The 19,941-nt window shown below is 44.0% G+C and overlaps 2 protein-coding genes across 4 annotated transcripts in view; both read left to right on the forward strand.

Moving 5' to 3' along the window:
- LOC311009470 (regulator of G-protein signaling 12-like) overlaps positions 1-7,765 on the forward strand; it is a 48,753-nt gene extending 40,988 nt beyond the window's left edge. Inside the window, exons 13-17 of one of the 2 annotated variants that reach the window (XM_084003661.1) lie at positions 13-109; positions 226-284; positions 772-883; positions 1,134-1,697; positions 6,876-7,765. In XM_084003661.1, coding sequence (XP_083859787.1) covers positions 13-109; positions 226-284; positions 772-883; positions 1,134-1,697; positions 6,876-7,153 — 1,110 coding nt within the window. In that variant the 3' untranslated portion in view covers positions 7,154-7,765. The remainder of the gene's footprint in view (positions 1-12; positions 110-225; positions 285-771; positions 884-1,133; positions 1,698-6,875) is intronic. The other variant, XM_084003662.1, reaches the window with a different exon arrangement.
- A 1,488-nt stretch (positions 7,766-9,253) lies between these two features.
- On the forward strand, positions 9,254-19,750 carry hgfac (HGF activator). 2 transcript variants are annotated; one of them, XM_084003442.1, is made up of 14 exons: positions 9,254-9,657; positions 9,751-9,814; positions 10,187-10,280; positions 12,055-12,122; positions 12,216-12,359; positions 13,028-13,159; positions 14,382-14,492; positions 14,777-14,951; positions 15,538-15,635; positions 16,547-16,811; positions 17,526-17,665; positions 17,965-18,105; positions 18,815-18,957; positions 19,420-19,750. In XM_084003442.1, exons 1-14 carry the CDS (start codon positions 9,592-9,594, stop codon positions 19,594-19,596), a joined length of 1,818 nt encoding a protein of 605 aa, XP_083859568.1. In that variant the 5' UTR covers positions 9,254-9,591; the 3' UTR covers positions 19,597-19,750. The 2 variants fall into 2 exon arrangements, with proteins under 2 accessions (XP_083859568.1, XP_083859569.1); XM_084003443.1 differs by lacking the exons at positions 14,777-14,951; positions 15,538-15,635 and having other exon boundaries at positions 9,263-9,657.
- Positions 19,751-19,941: the final 191 nt, after the last annotated feature.

Below are 19,941 nucleotides of genomic sequence, written 5' to 3' on the forward strand. Positions count from 1 at the left end.
ATTTTTTTTCAGAGCGGAGAAACTGAGCCTTTGGACCTGGGTGCCCCCATATCCAGTTTGGATGGCCTACGGGTCGTTTTGGAGCGAGTCGACCCAGCTTCAGGGAACGGTAAGATGTGAGAAGTGTAACTGCCAATCGTGAATCATATCCACCTCTGATATTCCATCAAATCCATTGATGATTTCCTCTCTTCTGCATCTCTTCCCATCCTCTCATTCGAATAGACAAACCCAAGTCTTCCTCCCTAAAGAACCACCCTCCATCCAGGAGTTTTTCTGCTGCGGTAAGTCCTCCCGCCATCTTTATACTCATAAGTGTTGCCCTAAAAACGTCCAGGTGTGGTGTTTTCGTGCCTTCCTACTGCTGCACTGCTTCTGCGACATTCCGTCACATTCATTAGAGGCCACGACAACCTTTGACCTTCACTATCTTCGATGAGCTTTTAAACGGATGGGTTCCTGATTTGTGTGTATCCTCTGCCCTAACACTACCTGTGGCTGACTCACTTGCTCACGTTTTCCACGCTCAAGTTGTTGCACTTTATGTAGGCGGATAGCGCTCGGTCTGGAGGCGAGTAAAGGTCAGTACAGACACAGAGCCAACAGATGGACGAGGCGCTTTACATGGGGGTCTCAGTAAATCCGGACACTCTGCTCAGTAGGGTGCTTGGCAGCTCATGCTTAGCCTCCCCTTTATGCCCCCCCCTTCCCCTCCCCTCCCAGTCCCCTCCCATCCCCTAACAGAGTGCATTGTTATTGTTGCATCTGCAGGGAGATGAGAGGTCAACACCAAAGGACTTTTCTGTGAGAGCAAGTGGACCAGACTCAGCACTCCCAGGGGAAAAGAGAAAACAGAAAAAGATTAATATAGATGAAGCTGAAGGTAAATCGCTCTTTTCCTTCCTTCTCTCTCTCTCTCTCTCTTTCACTTGTTGGTGGATTTCTTAGCTTTGCTTTGCTTTGCCTCAGGACTAACCAATATCTGTGGGAGCTCTGGAGGTCGTTGTTGTTTTTTCTCTCCGTCAGGTGTGAGGCTGCTACGCTGCATGTTAAACCTCCACTAATGGTTTTCTTCCAGGCGCCCACCTATTTGGAAAGTTTAAGTAAGGCAACTTGTTTGGTCTGTTTTGCAGAATTCTTTGAGTTGCTGAGCCGGGCACAGAGCACCCGAGCCAACGACCAGCGCGGACTCCTGCGCAAAGAAGACCTGGTGCTTCCCGACTTCCTGCGGCTAACCCCGCCCGCCTCCTCCTGCTCCATCTCCTCTAGCCTGGCCTGCTCCACCCCCGACTCCCTGAAACAAGGCAGAGAGAACGGCGTCCCCTCTCGGGGGGCCCTCACTGCCAGCCTTCGTTCGGAGAGCCTGGACTCCTCCCTCAGCTCCAGTGCCAATGGACACTCCGGGAACAGGCGGTGCCTGATGCCCCCTCCTCGCCACTCGACTTTTGGCACCCACCTTTCCCCCATCCCCCGGCCCTCGGACACCCGGCCAAGCCTCCGCACCGTGGAGGAGGACGCCAACACCGATCTGACTCTCGTGGGGGAGGGCGACATCAACAGCCCCAACAGCACCCTGCTGCCCTCATCGCCGTCCCCCATGCCATCCTTCGACAGCAGCCTGCCTGCAGCCAACTTCACCCCGCCGCCGCCTTGCTCCCAGTCTCAAGACGCGGGCGGAGAGGGAAAGTCCAGTTCAGGTATTTCTGCAGTGTAACAAACCAGTGCTCCGTGTGTGTGTGTGTGCGTGTGTTTGCGTGTGTGTGTGTGTGTGTGTGTGTGTGTGTGTGTGTGTGTGCGTGTGTGTCGTATGTGCATGTGTGTGCTGCCCCCGGTGGTCTTAACCCGACCACCTACATGATTAAACTCCTTCTACACTGACTCTGATGCACTTTAATGACAAATTGATACTGACTTTATTTTCTCAGTTTGCCATTCATTTAAACTGACTTGTTTTATTCAACTTAGCCGAGCACATGTGTGATTGACCTTAATTACACTCGGACCAATCTTGTAAATAGGGATGTGTATATTTGTGTTCAGTGAGTAACATTTACTTGGATGTCACTTCCCCTGTTGGGTTCGCCACATGACTGGGATTCGTTCATTCCAGTTAAATATTTAGTTTATTTTGTCGTTTTTTGGGGGTGCACGAGAATGTCACTGATTGTGGAGAGCTTATGAATATTAATAATATATGCATAGTGCATACGGATTAATGATCAATATTTGACAGTACTGTAGTCTGGGATTCCAGAGCGGCTGAACCAATTGAAAGTGATGCTATTAGCAGCCGTGTTTCCCGGCGTTGTGGGTTCATGATGTACAATCAGAAAAACATCGTAGCAAACCTGAACCGTGAAATTGTTTTTACAGCGCTGGACCTGCGAATGCCGAACAGTCGTTAAAAAAAAACAAATGCTGTGTTCCTCTCCATCCCACCACCTCAAATTAAGAGCAATTCAACAATGTCAAAAAAGCATTTTTTTTCTGTTTTCCCCCCCTTAAAACCGGTGAGTCATCGAATGGTATCAGCTCCCACTGTAGCAAATTGAGCAATGGCTAAAATAATTAGTCATGGGAGGACAAGTGCTCCTCAGCGCTGGTGACATTGTTGAATTTGCGTGTCATTCTCTATCTGGGTCATTCACTCCTTCTCTAGATGCCTGTTGTAGATAATCACTGCCAATAAACTCTGTACCTGTGATTGAGTAGATCTAATAAATGTTAGAATTGGAAATCACTCTCGTCTGTCTTTTTACACGTTTGTGAGCTCAGTTTTCTCTCTCTCCCCCTCCCTCCTCCACCACCTCTCCGCCTCCGCATGCCTCCTCCCGCGCTCCCTTAACTCTGTCTCATTTTGTCTTGTGGCTTGCTCCCACTCCTTTGTGTGCTTTGCTGTGTGCTACTCGTATCATCGTGTCGCTGCTCGCTGTGTGTGTGTGTGTGTGTGTGTGTGTTCTGCTCCAGATTTGTTCAGTGTGGCTCGTTTGTGCGATGGTTGTTAAGCGTTGCTCGGTCTACCTGCTTGGTGTATTGATGTTGGGATGGGGGGGTCACCGCTCAGCGTAGCGTTGTTGACCTTTTTTTTTTTTGACTCCGTTTCCTGTTAAAACTGGTGTTTTTTAAAGGCTCAACTCATGGAGCGCAAAACCATTATCGTCTCCTGCAGATGGATTTCATTTTCTATTTCCCTTCCATGTCATTCCCCCCCCACTCCTCCACTGTGTTTGTTTTTGTGATTTTAAAGGTAAACCATCAAGTGGTGAATTGATTTTTAATGGTGGTGGGCTTTTTTCTACAGTAGAGATACATCCATAAAGGCCTTCTGTGTTGTTTTTCATCCGTGGCTTTAAAGAAAATCCCAGGAAACCTTGTGAACTCACGGGGAAAGGAAGATAATCACCCTCCACATGTTTCCCAACAACAAAGCTGATGAGCATCTCGCACTTCAAAGCACTTTTGTCGAAGGTGCACTGAAGATGTTCATCCTGCGCTCACGGCCTCATTAATAGCGAGGATTGTATGCAACGCGATGATGAGGAGGGATCGAAGCTCCTCCACAGGCACGCTCCCCTTTTCTGGTTGCTAAGTGCATCAGCCTGATTCTTCCCACCACTGGGCGCCATGGTAACCTTATCCGCGAGTTGACTGAGCTACAGATAGAAACTGTCACTGTTGGTTTTCATCTATCTCCCAGCCTACTTATCTCCGTCCTCTCTTTCTCCCACCGACTGAAACAGGCACATGGCTGTGATTCAATATGCCCGTATCTCTCACGCCGTTCGCCACCTCGGCGAGGCTGAATCTGCGAGGGGATCTGCTAAACGTGGAAATGCAGCCAGTTTAACACGCCTCCACTTAAGACTTTATGAAGTTGTTACTTTTAAATTCTGGTGGAAAGTCATGCTCACAGGCTTAATAATGTGTTTAAGAGACAAACACCCACTGAATAAGTCAGATGCCACCAGTCCAAACAAGTTAACAATGGCTCAGTAGCAATTATGCTTTTTTACTGTGTGAATCTGCTTCGTTTCAGTCACTAGATGTGAGACTGACGCCCTCTGCTGTTACATGGGAATAAAGAACTGCTGCTGATGTGGCTCAACATAATCCTCCCTGCCACTATCTCATAAGTACTGTAGAAAGGAAGGGGAATTAAGTTCAGCTGCTTTATTTTTTCTTTGCATTACGTTATGTTGATAAAAGGAATGCTTTAAAAAAAAAAAGTTTCCTCCAATTTACTGCAAATCCATCAAACTATAGCCTACAAGATTGTATTTAAGGAGCGAGTTACAATTTGTGTATAGACCACACACTTTAATTTACACTAGAAACCAACAAACCTTGACATCTTTAAAAGCTTATGCATCTAAAGCAGTGGCTCTAATGCAGAGTCTGCACTACCAAGAGTATTTCTGGCGCTACAGGTTTACTTGGCATATCAGGTGTAAATTCACATATTGATTAGACTATTAAAAAAATAAATAAAAATCCAAGCCAGAAGGCCTCCGGTCTGTCTCCAGAGTACCAGAACTGAGAACCATGACCATGATAATTTCCTCATCCTGGCTGTGATCACTTATTCCTGGCACGGTTTGGTCTGTAGGCCTGGTTGGTAGGGATCAGGACGTCCACTAGGGGGCGGTGTCACACAGTGTAACTCCATTCATATGACTTGATTTGAATTAATGCCTGGAGATCTTTGAGTTTAGTCCGACACGGAGCAAAGAAATGGTTGCAATTATCAATTCAGCAATTTCATCTTGAAATGGTGTTTACGTTTCCATCTCTGCAGCTGCCGTCAGAACTTAGTTGCTCATGGTTTTAAATCAGAGGAAAATGTTTGGCCCGTACGAGAAGATTAAAGGATTCCTGGGAGTAAATGAGACATCAACTTTAAAGCCAGGCTATCAGCAAAAAATGCTCTGTAATGACTGACCGTACACCTGACCAGAGGGACCATATGGCTCGGTTTTCCTTCGGGCCGTATCTTCCTTGTGTCAGATCTCAAAGCTGGCAGCCTCTGACCCTGGGCCAGCCTTATCATCCATATGTTGCTTCGACTCAGATCTTTTGGCAACCAGCTGGGTCCGTTCCAGTCCGGCTGGTCTGTCCCAGCTCCTGGCTGCTGTCACGTCTGCGGACCAGACTCGCCACAGGGACACGGCTCTGTTAACCAGCCAAAAGAAACTATTTCTATGGTGGCTCAATGGTTACAGAAGGATCACCTTTGGGCAATGCATGCTGGGAAAGGTTGTGACCCCCTGCCTAACACTTAACAGTAATAACTGGGTATAGAACTGTGGTTCCTGATGTTTTCGACTTGTGACTTGAGCTGAAACTATAGATCATTGATTTGTCTGTTGACACGAACGTAATTGTCAAGTAGCTTTATTTTAGGCATGAATGTGTAAAAATTAGATAAGATAAGTGAAGTCATGTGAAGACGTCGTCTTGAGTTGTGGGAATTTGTGACTTTTTCAATTGATAAAGAAAATGATCAGCAGAGGTTTTTTTAAACAAACTTTTTATTATTATATTATTAGCCTGAATATGTAAAACTACTCGTGTTTTCACAGGAAAACAAATCTTAGATGATAAAGATGGGAGTCATAGTTGCCATGAGGCCAATTCATCAAGATGTGTCATACAGCAGCGCTGCATACTCACATCAATACATCACATCCTCTGGAAAACCCTGTGATGGATGTTTATGTTGACATGCCATCAATTACATTTAATCCTAATCATTGTTAGACCTTGATTGAACAAACCAGTCCGGATTCGTGTACTTAAACTTCCCACAAGACGTTGGCGGTTGCTGAAACGTCCTCGGCCGCGTGGGCCCGTTCACCTTGGCGGGTTAAGTAGTGCCGTGATGGTTCTGCTGAGGGGGGCTGTGTAAGGTCAGCTGCTGGAGCTCACAGGCTGTGTTTACATCTGAGCCCAGCAGCAGTGAATCACAGTGAGCAGCCGAGTTGGGAGAGCCTATGCGCTGAAGTCACTCGGGCCTCCGTGTTTAGAGTCTGAGGGGCCACGGGTTCACATGAGTAGTGGACAGTGGAACAGTTTATCAGCTTATCTGTGACGTCAGCATCCCATCGGCTTGCACTTGCATGAAAAGAGGATTTTTAATGTTGCATTAATTTGTGTCCCCGGACTCCTTCATGTGGCCCTGATTTGTTTGAAATGAAGCACAAGTGGTGATGTTGTAACAGACCACATGTGACACGATGGATTTAATTCGGCAAGTGAGTTGAGCAAGTTTGAGCTGAAGCCGTTACGTCACCGAGTTTTTTTTTGTTTTTTTTTTCTCAACAGCTGTCCGGATTGCCCAACAATACAACTGTCAGATTGCACAAACGCATTAAGATGATGTGTTCGTTTGAGCGACGTGGAAGTTGAAGTGCATGTGCGCCCACGCCCGTGGGTGACGACGTTTTCCCGTTTCTTAGATACTTGGAATTCTCGTACAGTCATGCAAAGCATCTGGTCATCGCGCCGTCTAATGAGAAAGCAACGCTCAGTCGCCTAAAGGGCCACATGAGTCAAAGGTGCACCCATATGGAACAATTCTTCTGCATCTCTGTTTAGTCACTGTTATATAAAACAATATTTTTGACAAACATTTGCAAAATGAAGATTGTAAGCTGCTTTTTTTAAAGCTGCAGCGATCAATATTTCTTACAAAACAACAGCTCAAATCACTGTGTGAAATGTAAAAGTGATGAATTGACAAAACCACAGAGAATGATCTGAGCATTATGATGCTCATGTCCAAAGATGTGCTTACATGTTAGATGTTATAACATGTCAATGTATTGTGTTTCTGGCCAAAACAATCAGTGATTTATTTATTATTCTCCCACGCACAGAGGGAAGAACAACTGACACCAAATCGCCCGCCGACAGAGCCGACGCCGCACCGACGACTCAGGAGGTGATGGACGTGGAGGGGGTCCACCTGGAGGAGGGAACCCCGGAATCGTCCCAGGGGGAGGACACTGAGCTCAGCCTGAGCTTCCAGGGCTACGTGGCCGAGCTGCGGCAGTGCCAGAGCAAGCTGAGGAACGCCCAGTTGCCCCAGAACGGACGCAACCCGCCAGAGGGCAAGGACTGTAAGACGGACCTTTACAAGGCCACGATAGTCTAAAGGGAACCCCCCCACTGCTGCACTTTTTAAATCCTGAGGCACTGTTTATTTGAAAGGGAATAAGTCAAACAATTGGCTGCATGTACACTCCCCAAAAAAAAGAAAAAAATGTCCAAATATCAATATTATGGTGATAGATATTGTATATTTGTTACGAATTCTGGCGTCTTTTTTTTGTTGATTTTTAGTACTGCTTGTAATTTTGGGACAGTGATATGTTTTTGTTATTTAGTTTAATAATGAAGTGCAAAGAAATTCTATTATGAGCCATGTTAGATTGAGGACAACCGCGGGAGAAGCCGGAAAATGAACTTTTGGGGAGCGGTTTCTAAGCAGGCGCACAATACATAACGGTTTGTAAGGTGTAATTAATGAGGAAGATTGCGAGACATTAAACTCGTCCGGTCTCACGCTGAGGAAGGCTTTAGGATGCAGTTGGGAAAAAAAGGTCAACCTACAATGACTTGCTCAATAGGACTCTGTTTAAAGGATCAAAAGGGAAACTGCATATTTAACGATTGCCTGCATTCTTCCTGTGTTTTACAGATAATACATGATGGTACCTTTGTCGCCTGTACTTCCTGCTTCTGTGGTTTTGAGGTTGTCCACATGTTGAAAGTGATTAAAAAAGCTTTAATGGCCGTAATTCCAACAACTCTTTTGTGCGATTCATTCTGGTGTGGCGCTTTTTTTTTTTTGACAGCAGAGAAATCCAAACCATCCCATCCCAACGTCTGGGCCCCTTTCTTGAAATACTCCTTTGTTGTAGTTAATAACCCCAAGTCTTACATAATTCTCCGCTTGTCATAGCTGGCCAGCTAAATGTGTTTGCCAAGTTAGTCAAAATGGTCAATAATTAACGGTTAAGCCTCTGGATTTCTTGGCGGGACAATTTCCTGTTTGCAAACACACACCACCTCCAGCTGGGGGGTTTTGGTGCCAAAGTGGACCTTGCCTAGTCCGGCCTCCCCTTTGTATTTTTAGCTCAGCATCTGGAGGGAGATTATAACAGATGGGGTAAATTAGAGGTTAGAATATGGGTCTGGGGAGTTTGGCTTGACTCAGCATGTCAATGCTGGAATGCTGACAATGACAACACCAGGCCTACTGGCTCTTCACTTTCACCCCCCCCCCTTTTTTGTTTTTCCAAAAGTACTGTCATTGTTGAATTCTTCATGAGAAAAGTAGTTCCTTCCATCCGCCCCCAATTTGTGTCAAGTTTATCTTAAAAAGATGAGCTATGTCCCACCTCGGATGTCGTCATCATGGCTAGTCTGCTTCCACCGCAGGTCCCCATAGAGTGATGGGACGACATTTGGTGGAAGGCACCTTAGATAAAAATAAATAAATAAATAAAAACATTTAATTGGTCTATTTGTGGCATTGCCTGGTCGCATCCTCCGACAGGTTATCAACAGGAAATAACATTTTCGATGCGTTAGCTAACTACCTAGCTAGCCAGCTAACTAGCTAGTTGGCTAACGTTAACCAAGCTTAAATTCACCTAGCTTATCGCACTTTAAGCTGACCGCTAAACATGCTAAAAGACCGATAGGCTTGAAATGAAAAAGACGGCACACAACTTAACTCCCTTTGGAAGTAATTAAGTTATCGTGACGGTTAACATCGCGTCTACGTGGGTAACGTTACATTTTCTATCTAGAAATAGCGTTAGCTTAAGTTACCGTTAGGCTAAAAAATACTAAACTTAATGAGATTTATTACATAATTTAATCCCCGTGTTTGCATGGTGCTTTAGTGTAAAGTCTTGTGTAAATGTAACGTTAATGTATACGTTTCTGTCAATAATACCCTCGCTTGGTGTAGTTAGCTTACTTTTATATTTAAAGTTGGCGTTATTTCTCGTACCTAACCGTTAACCAACGCTAGCTTAGTAGCTAACGTTCTACTAATAGTTTAGCCTCATTAGTTAACGGTTACATTATATTTACTGCTGATGTTATCTAGGCAAAATTAGACATTATTCACACAAACTTCTTTAATAATAAAACCAACCAGACATCGCTGTTTAAACATATAAAAATGTTTATATTATGCGTCACTGACACCGGAGTTACGCGTTAAGGCTGGTGCGCGACGCTGGAAAGGAGGGCTTTCGCAGCACCATCATCTCCACCCGCCTCTGGAAAGTTTTTTCCTCCCTCCCCGTGGAAAACGATGGACCGTGGGCGTCTGCAGAGAAAGGTGAGGGAACACCAGCCTGGATACAGGATGCCTCAGAGATAGACGAGCCTAATGACGCAACGGGTTTACTCAATACGGCTCGAATTGGTGAGGGACAGGACAATACTTGCAGGGTTTCCCACGTTTCCTATGACCAAAAGCAGGCTGAAGACTCGGAAGCTGACTGATATAACGTGACAGACCCTCTTCCGACGTCTGGAGACACGCTTCTCGGGACACCAGGGACCAAACAAATGCAAGCTTTCCTCATGGCATACTTTCTATTACTTTTTCTACCTTGCGTTTTCAGCACAAAGGCGGTAAGTTTTAACAACCTGTGCGTCGTTTTGATCCATTTTGCCTGCGTAAAAAAGTGTTCAAAACGTGCACTAACTTCTCTTCCCTGATTTCAGCGCGTATTAGTCCCTGGATATGAAACAGTCATCTCCAAGGAGCCACACAGGGAGAGCCGGAAAGGTAGGTTTTTTACCTCAGTCCCTGTGTTTGATTTAGTGGAGAAAAAGAGGGAGGGTGATGCACATTGAACTGGCAGTGAATGTGAATATTTCCAGCTGAAGTAACAGATAAAGTTGTAGGTGCAGCGTAAATCTGAAGCATGTGGCAGCTAGTGCTTGTATAGGTCTGTAGCTGCCTGCCTTATGACAGCATGATGTAGCTATCTGAGGAGAGGACTGTGGTTTTACTGTCCTCAGATCAGAGCTATGCACAAATTCAAAGGAGTCTTTTGTGTAACTTGCAGGGGGGGGATGCACAAAGGGAGTTATTAGTTCACAATGTGGTCTCATCTGTGTTCATTGAAAATCACTAACAAGCTACCTTTTTTGCCAGTTCTTACTACAATGGGCAAAGAATGTAAATTCCCATTTCGTCTGGGTGGAAGGATTCATCACAGCTGCCTCACCATCCTATCCCCAAAACCATGGTGAGTGCCTAATTGGACATCCCATGTGCATAATGCTGCTTTGATTGCACAAACGATCACTTACGCATGTATTGACACACAGTTAGCACATACTTGCACCAGTCAGAGACTCGTGGAGAAGTGCTGTGTCCTCATATTTGGTTTTGTTCAGACACTTACTCACAAACACCACACGCCTTGTGTACGTCTCTTGTTACACAAACCGCACGTTTTTATTCAATTCAATTCAATTCAATTTTATTTATAGTGTCAAATCACAACAGAAGTCATCTCAGGACACTTAACACATTGAGCAGGACTAGAATACGCTCAAAATTTCAAGAGTCAACACAATTTCAAATTCCCAACATCACCCAGGGTTTTACGTCACAGGTGTTTGCGTGACCCGCCCTCGAGTCTGGGATGACATCAAAATGAATGAAAACACTGGTATTTTCCATAATGCTGTGCAGCGAAATAGCATTGCTGAAGGCGTGTTGATGCGGTGTGTAATTGGGTTGTGTAGTCACAGTCAATTACAGCTTGTGGTAATGAAGGATTTATGCTAATATTTAATGAGGTAATGAGCTAATTTGCTTCAATGAACTGCTTATTAGTGAATCGTTGGTGGGCCTGGCTTGTAGTGACTAGGATATGATAATGTGATCTTATTATAACCATAGGTTTTTAAAGGTGACGTAAGATGGTTGTATTTTATATTAGTACTTCATACAGTTTATACTAAGGGTGACTAAATGGTGGTCACGGTGAAATCATCATGGGGCATTTTCAAGTGCTTCAGATTGTGACGTAGCAACTCCTTTTTCATTTGAATTTTATTTTGGAGAAGATGAAAAAAACCCAAACTTGCTGAAGGGCTTTCCAGTTGTCATTCCTTGGAATTGAGACAAGAAGGGTGGCTACCGGCAGCAAGTCGGAGCAACATGAATGCAATTATATATGGCCCAACATCTCTGGTCCACCTACACATTAAGTTAACACAATATGACTGCATGTTTTCGTGATGTGCTCATGAGCACAGCGTCGTCATAGGTTTGCCATTATGTACTGCATATTCAGTGAACGGTCAAGAAGTATGCGAATCTTAGTGTTATTAAAGGAGTGGATGATTGACAGAGTGGGTGAGCGTCGGCCGGTTATGCTTTAGAGAGATTTTCCTGTTCCTCACAATCAAACATGGCATCAGAAAGTGAAACATATGTCGTTAAGTTGCTTGTTAGTACTTGTAGGTTTGAAATATTTCCCTTAGGGTTGGATAAAATGGTATAGGTACAATGTGACTAATACTAAACACAAAGTACGCTTGAGGCTGATGGGAATGGCATTAATTCCTCAGGTATTTCATCAAATTTAAAATGTAGCATGATGATTGTGCAAGAGGAAACATCAGGAGGTCACGGCCACAGTAATGAGTAATCCTTAAACACCTTAAATACTTCAAAATGCCCATTTTGCAAGAAGAAATTTCGGAATTAAGCAAAATATTAGCATGTATTTGTCTGGGAACCGTGAATGTGTGTCGATATTGCTAGCTTGGCTACAAATCGAATAATTCTATGAAGCAATCCTACTCATCACTTCGCGATATTCCTCATAATGGCCTCACATATCCTGAGACGTTGAACGGAGAGATACCACAGAATACACATGAATTATGATGAATTAAAATGGTCATATTGTCCACACTAACTCGATTGCAAATATTTCTTATAATAGTAATAATACTAATTATAATGCTGGTGACTGTAATATATTTCTGTCTCCTCTGCTGTAGGTGTTCCCTCACGCATAACTTTGATCGGGATCGGAAGTGGGGCTTCTGTGCGCCAGAGAAAACTCATGGTTAGGTCACCAAACACGGCACATTTAATCCATCAATAACAACCCTGTATTGTTTATCCTCCAACTGTGTTTTCCCTTGTTGTTGTGTTTCAGTTTCGGTCCACGCGTCACGCAGAATCACAGATCCATGTCAGGTGAATCCGTGTCAGAATGGAGGCGTGTGCATGCCGAATGCACACAGACGCTGGTTTGAGTGCTCCTGTCCTGAGAGCTTCACTGGGAGACTCTGTGAACAAAGTATGTACACTTACTTATTATTTTATGAATGACAAGTATTATACCGCTGTTTTTGTTATGTTTATCCTCCTTTTCTCCCAGAGCTTTAAAACACATGTCATGGTCTTCATCAATGAATGGATTTTGGTTGGTTGAGTAAAATCGAAATTGAAAAAATAACTGCTCCTTAAAATTCTGAGGATGGGTTAAATGTATTTATGCATCTTATGTTTGTAGGGTAAACGTGTTGTGACTGAACTCACAGGTGTGCAGCACACGTAATGTATGTGACAATTTGTAAAGACCTTCAGTGAAAGTCAAAAAGAAAAAAGGGCTTTAATGTTATTAAAAATGTATATTTCATGTGACATGCTTTTCAGAATATTGTGTGCACATGGGTAATATTTCAATTACCTCTCCTTCTCATTTGAAATCTTTCTTTTTTTTGGTCAAAGAACTTTTTCACTGTACTTTTTCAGTCTGTCATGAGTCATTTCCAAAGAAGTTTCACTCTCCATTCAAAGTCTTTGAACTCGCTCACAACCGAACCTAAACTAAACACGAAAAAAAAGAAAGAAAGACGAACATGTATCCACTTTGAATGCGTCTCTTCACGCTCCAGCGGACTCTTCAGTGTCCTCTCACATTTCAACCTGTCGCTTTTCATGTCTCGTGTGTCTGCTTTTCAGAGAAGTGCTATGAAACCGCACACCTGCGCTATTATGACATCGGAGAGTCTTGGGGACGAATCCACCTCCGCAATGTGGAACAGTGCACATGTGTGGCCGGCGAAATCAAGTGTGAACGAGTTCATTACACAGGTGAGATGTGCTTTCAGCTGTTGTTCTGCTTCAATTGTTTTCCTTTGTAGTCGGCTTTTGTTGAGGTGATGAGCGTGAAACCCAACAAGGGAGTGTATACAAAGACAGTTTAATACTTTATACACCTGAAATAAAGACTAGAAAAGGCACACAACTTGGCAAGAACAGCACACTATAAGGAAAGGTTTTTTATATAACTTTTTCTTACTCCAAGCCTTAAACGATACAAGTGTCAGGTCTCCTCCCAGCCCGCAGAAACCCTCACTCTCTTTGATCACAGCTCCATAGATACATGAATAACCTTTCCATGAAAGAAAAAAACAGCTTATATGACTCACTGTGACTCAGGAATAGTGTTTTAGGACACACCCCATGGGTCCATGAGGTGCTTTCATCTCAATGGGGAAGACGTTCATATAACAGATTCCCTGGCATAAAAGAGAGGCAGTGAGGTGGTTTCATGCTCGCTGAGCCGGAACAGTGTTTCGTCATGATGGTAGGGGCTTATCTTCCAGTGGGAAAAATGTTTGCCCTTCAAGCTAAATGCTCATGAATGTCCTTTTACTCGGCTTTATAATTAAGTTTGATCAATGATGAGATACATTTTTATATTATGGCTTATTTGAACTTTTCTCCAGGAGAGAAATTCTACTGCTAAAACACTTTTAGATGACACCAATGCTGACATGGCATCGCTGCTCTTCACTGTACGTTTAGTGCATGTTTCCAAAGTTAAAAGGTGCATTTCAGTGGTGAAATTCATGTTGTTTATCCTGTATTAATTGAATTTCTTGCCCCTTGAGGGCAGCACAGCATGCTGCAGATATAACATGGACATACAGTGTTGTCACCTTCTAAAGTTGACACGGCGAACATGTTGGCAAACAGTTTCTCATTTACACAACCAGCAGATTAATACCCGAGGGAAATATCTGGCTCTTTAGCTGCTAGATGCTCTGCTATATTTACCACCTAGTTGCTTTGCCTGCCGGTGTTTGGTGCTGCTGGGAAAGCAGTGAACGGTCAGTTTGTCAGACCTTTTTGTTGTTGTTGAAAGCAGCTGACGTCTGCGAATTAAGAGCCAGATATCTCCCTCCGAAGGTTGCAGAGACTAAAAGAGGGGGAATAACACTTTTTTTCCTGTTTAAACCATTTGTTATATAGGTTATTATGAAAATATACAGTATGTCTAGTATTAAAATGTGTGCCTTTATGTGTCCAGTGTGCCGTTCAAACCCTTGTCAGAATGACGGAGCGTGTCGACTGATCACTGCCACCGGAGGTGAAGTGTGTAACTGCAGACATGGCTTTAGCGGTCCGTACTGTAGCCTGGGTGAGTAGTGATGATCTTAACGTGTGCCCTCTTGTGTCTCCGCATGTGTGCATGCTCATACAGCGCATATCTGTTCATGCATGCGTGCTCATGATAATGGTTTGATTAAACCATTAACTGTTGCTTAAGCATAGTTTTTTCAAGGGCTTGTTCTGGCTGATTTTAGTGTGAAAGAAAGAGATCTGTCTTTACACAAAAATGGCTTTCATATTGTTTACTGAGACCTATTTGTTGTGTTTGTTCCCGCCTGTGGTTTGTGTGTATGCATGTGTGTGTGTGTGCAGAGCCGGAGGCAGAGTGCTATAACAGCAGGGGTACAGATTACAGAGGGGTGGCGGGCACCACGGTGTCTGGTGCCCGGTGTGTGGCGTGGAACTCAGACCTCCTGTATGACGAGCTCCACGTGGGCACGGTGGTTGCCTCGCCCCTCAGGGGCCTCGGGGAACATGCCTTCTGCAGGTGTGTGTTGAGACATCCTGCTAATTCTGATAATTCCAGTTTGAGAATGTTAATACCGTTGTTGCTGCAGTACCAACGAGCTATACTTTCCCCATGAATTCTACTTAAAAGCTGCGATATCCAACTTTTTACCCTGAGCTAGCAAAGCTGCCTGCTAGGCCCAGCCTTTATCGGTGAAGCACATGTGCCGACACTTGCCACTCATGTGGACGAGCCCTCAGAAGAAGTTTATTCAGGGGGCAACCAGCAGCCATAAAAAACACCATTAAAGAAGCACAATATGTGTATAATAATACACGTATCTGCTCCACATTCAGTCTTCATCAATTTCTTATAGCTTCCCTTAGTTGTTGTTTTTGCTATGACCACCCAGAAGCCATAGCATGCCCACAGCAAATGCAATGGGCCCCAAAATGTCCCAAACATATCATGTTGCAGCTCTATGAAACTTTATTCCTAATTATTAAAAGCTGAAACATGAAGTCATTTGAAGCCCCCACAAGCAAAGCCCCTCTAAGTAATTTAGTTGCCTTATAAACAATGGCACCACACCTACACACACTCTGCTGTGTTTCTGTGTGTGCAGAAACCCAGATAAGGACAAGATGCCGTGGTGCTACACACTAAGTGACGGCGCCATCTCCTGGGAGTACTGTGACGTCCCCTCCTGTGTGATGCGTGTCTGTGAGTAAACGGGGCACAGGAAAGGGGTTCTGTAGTCTGTTTTGTCACTCGTCGCTCTGTCATATTGTTTTTTAAAAACCTGACCTTGGTTATTATTGACCTTATTTTTCAATAACACATGCATAAAACAAAGTTGTGATTATTTAAACATATATCTCTTCGAATCGGCTTCGAATTTATCTATTCAAAATAATATAAGATGTTGCAGAAACAGCAGTGGAAATAGTTTGGTTTCAGTAATTCAAAACCCAAAACAAACAACTTATCAAGGTGGACATAATATTTTAGCTGTCCTAATTTAAAGTTGACCTTTATCATTATAATCTATAAAAAACTAGGACTATTCATGAAGGCTATTCACTGCATCACCGGATATCTTCATTTTCACAGCCTTGATTCAGTGACACAATCAGTGACAAATTCAATGCAACTTTTAATGAGAACTCCAGCGTTTGTGACAAAAACAGAAAACCCAGAATGCAGCTCATCTCCATTGAGTCACTCTGCTCCAAAATGTTGAGTTCAGCCAGGTTGACTGGTTTTAGCTTTAAAAACGTGGGCTAGATGAGATATGGGGGGGACGCGTCGTGACTCACCCTTCATCAACATGGAATGTCAGGTGCAGCCTAATGTTTATGTGGTGAGTGGGATTTGGCAGCGTTGGCCATCTGTCCTGATAGCAGGGATATGCAAAGAATCCACAAGCTTTTCGCATCTGCTGCGCCCTCCTCAACATATGCCTTTTAGCAGGAGGTTGCTCTGTCACCCCGACATTATTACCATGCAAAACAGCTTTTTTTTGCTTCTTTTTTTCCGCAGCCAGCGACAGAAATATAGTTGTAGTTCTTGTTTACAAATTGTACCACTAAGTTTGATATAATCATGTACGTATTCTGTGTTTCTTCATGCAGCTTCGTCACGAAGGATTATCCCTTTTAATGTCCTGCCCGGCATTAAAAAACCTAAGCCCTCCAAGCCCACCAAAAAGCACATATGTGGCAAAAAACACAAGAAGAGGTTATCGATAGCCAGGGGGCGAATAATGGGCGGAAGCTCGGCTCTGCCAGGGACGCACCCCTGGATGGCAGCCATTTACATCGGAAAGTCGGACTTCTGCGCCGGCACCCTGATCTCCTCGTGCTGGATCCTCTCCGCGGCTCACTGCTTCTTCCGCAAGTATGTCACGGATGCACTTCAGCTGCAGTGGATGTTGATAAAAAAAAAAAAGCCCTTGAAAAAAAGTGCCTCTGAAACTTTGGGACAAAGAAACAAACCTTTGGTCCTTGGTAGCCGTTTTCACCTTGTATATAAAAGACTGAAAGCGCTCAGTTTGAGTCGGCAATTTAATCCTTCAGACAACATTCAGAGGGGGAGCATTATTCAAACTGTTTGCAACCTTTGCAGCCGAACATGAGGTCACAGCTCAGAAGGCACGTGATGCAAAGACTTTGACTCCTCAGCATCACAGCTTTGTGAAGGCACTATATTTAGACGGGCAGTTCGAGGAAAACCTAAAAACGTCTCACGCACACATGCTGTTTACATGCAAGTGCATACATTTCCTCTTTTGATGTCAGCCGACAGGCATCTGTTGGCCATTGTTCAAGTTCAAAGATCCTGAGCTGAAGCATTACGTCATGAACTTCGGGTGTCAGTACGGTGAATGGAAGCTCATTTTAAGGCTTTCTTTTCATCATACTGTTACTGCTACGCTGTTTTTAGTGTTCAACTAACTAAAGCAGAACAGGAGTCCCCAATGTTCCTATTCAGGTCTGAATGTACTAGATTAGATTTTGATATTTACTGTGCGAAACATGGATATTTGTTGGAAAATGGATGGATGCCTGTATTATGAGCAGCGTGGACTGATAATGGCCGGTCTTCCCGTAGCCCCCTGAGGTCTCAGATCCGAGTGGTGCTCGGCCAGCAGAGTTTCAACGCCACCGACCCCAACACCAGGACCTTCGGAGTGGAGCAGTACATCTTTCAAAAAGATTTCTCCGTGTTTAATCCAACACTACACGACATCGGTAAGCATTAAATACACACACACACACACACACACACACACACACACACAGTGACTCACATAAACTAGAAGACCTCCTGTCCCTTTTCAGAAACACACAAACCCACTTAAGGCCCCAGTCTGCGTGCACAGCTGTGCGTCACTGAGCAGCTGTGTCCCTGCGCTCCCCCACATGAACACACACACACACACACACACACACACTGACTGTCGGGTGTGGTGTTTTCATTGGCCAACGGAGTCTCCAAGTCTACCACTTGTTTCACCTTTTGAAGCGTACCTTTCGTTGTCTGTCGGCAGTTCTGGTCAAGCTGGCGAAGGAGGGCGGGCGGTGTGCGAGGAGATCCCCGTTCATCAGACCCATCTGTCTCCCAGACAAAAGCATGACGTTCCCCGACGGCTACTGCTGCACTATAAGCGGCTGGGGACACATGCATGAAAGTGAGTGCTGAGGAAATCATGGCAGCGTCATCACGATAGGTTCTCCTTTATTCAATCAAATTATTGAGTAAATCAGCTTATACCATTCAAATCTGAGAGCTAACAAATGTAATTAAAGTAGTAATCTGTAAATCAGATGCTAGAAGACATTTGTGGCACCAATTTGTGATTAGTTGGTGCCACAACTTTTTTTCTGACAATAATATGGAAACACAATTCCTTTATAGTTCTGTGATTCACCAATACGTTTTCTTAGATATAACTACATATATTGGTATTGAGTACAGGGCAGTTATTTTAGTGTTTTGTATTGAATTATTAGCATTAGGTGATTTTTCACTTAAAGGCAAATTGTGGGAATGCTAAGTAAACACTCAGTCATGTGGAAATCGGATGGAGCTGTGCTGGAAAATGATGTGTTGATATTAAACTTTATTAGCTCATCACAGTGATGACAGTGTAAATCGTTACAGCAGATGGCAACAAAGCTAGCAGGAGGATGAGTGAGATGTTGATCAGTTTGCGCCCACACGGTGCTGGATGAGGTCTCATCAGGCAACATAAGCGGCAACGCCTGTGGGTGTATTTATGCCTTAACTACAACGTGTTGACAATATAATTGAACAGCAACATTGAACTGAATAATCCAAATAAGAGTAAACATTTAGACGTGGAGCGGTTTTTTATTATCTGTGCTTTCTTTTGACAGAGGCGGAGGGTTACTCCCGTTTGCAGGAGGCTGGAGTGAGGCTAATCCCTCACGACGCTTGTACGAAGTCGGACGTTTATGGCAACCATGTGACCAGTGACATGATTTGCGCGGGGCTCAACGGCTGTGTCGACGCCTGCCAGGTAGGAAGACTTCTTGAGACATTGGTATTAAATCATTGTGGCCTCATCGTTTGTTTTCATCTCCTGATGCATCTTCACACACAAAACAAGATTAAATCTGAATTATAGTCTTATTATCCTGGAGTATTGTTAAGTGTTCTGGGCGAGAGAGAGACTCTCGGAGCCCACGTAGTTGTCGACTCCTCCCTTGGCTCTGTAAAGGTGACTCAAGGTATCAATGTAATGGAACGGCACTCAAGACGGCAGCAGGGATTCCCCTGAGTGAAGTGCCAAGTTATGGAGGGTCTGAAAATCGTTTCCTCTTAAATTAAATGTCACGGTTATCTTGTTTACCTCGTGGGGTAGAGTCCAAATTTGAGTAATATGTTTAGGTTTAAAGTTTGTGGCTGTTTGCGTGCGTCCGCTTTGATCTGTGCGTACATGTTTATGTGAGTGGAGCGTATCTACTTATGTTTCCCCCAGGGCGACTCCGGGGGCCCTCTGGCTTGTGCGAGGAATGATGTCAGCTTCCTGTATGGGATCATCAGCTGGGGGGAGGGCTGCGGCCGCTCTGGAAAACCCGGTGTTTACACGAAAGTAGCCAACTACATCGACTGGATCAATTCGGTGATCAGCCGCAAGCCCAAGAAGGCGTCGTGAATGAACGTTGCCTGGACATTAGCTTTTTAATATATAAGACATTTTAACTATATTATATTCTGTTTTTTATTTGTCATGTTTGTGGAAGTTTATAGGTTTTATATATATTTTTTACTGTGAAACATTGTGTGACTGAATAAAACTTATCTCACTTGACAAAGATTTGGCTTTATTTTCACAAAGCAAGCACACTTTCACCAGAGAATGCGGCCTTTTATAGCTATGGATGTAATTAAAATATACATATTTGCATATTTTCTGTGTGTACCAGTGTTTGTAAAGTTGCGTCCTAAATTTCAGGACTACTTGTGATAATGTGGCGTTTTTGGCACGAGAAGCATGTGA

This window comes from Eutrigla gurnardus (assembly GCF_963514095.1).
Source record: "Eutrigla gurnardus genome assembly, chromosome: 23".
Lineage (NCBI taxonomy): Eukaryota > Metazoa > Chordata > Actinopteri > Perciformes > Triglidae > Eutrigla > Eutrigla gurnardus.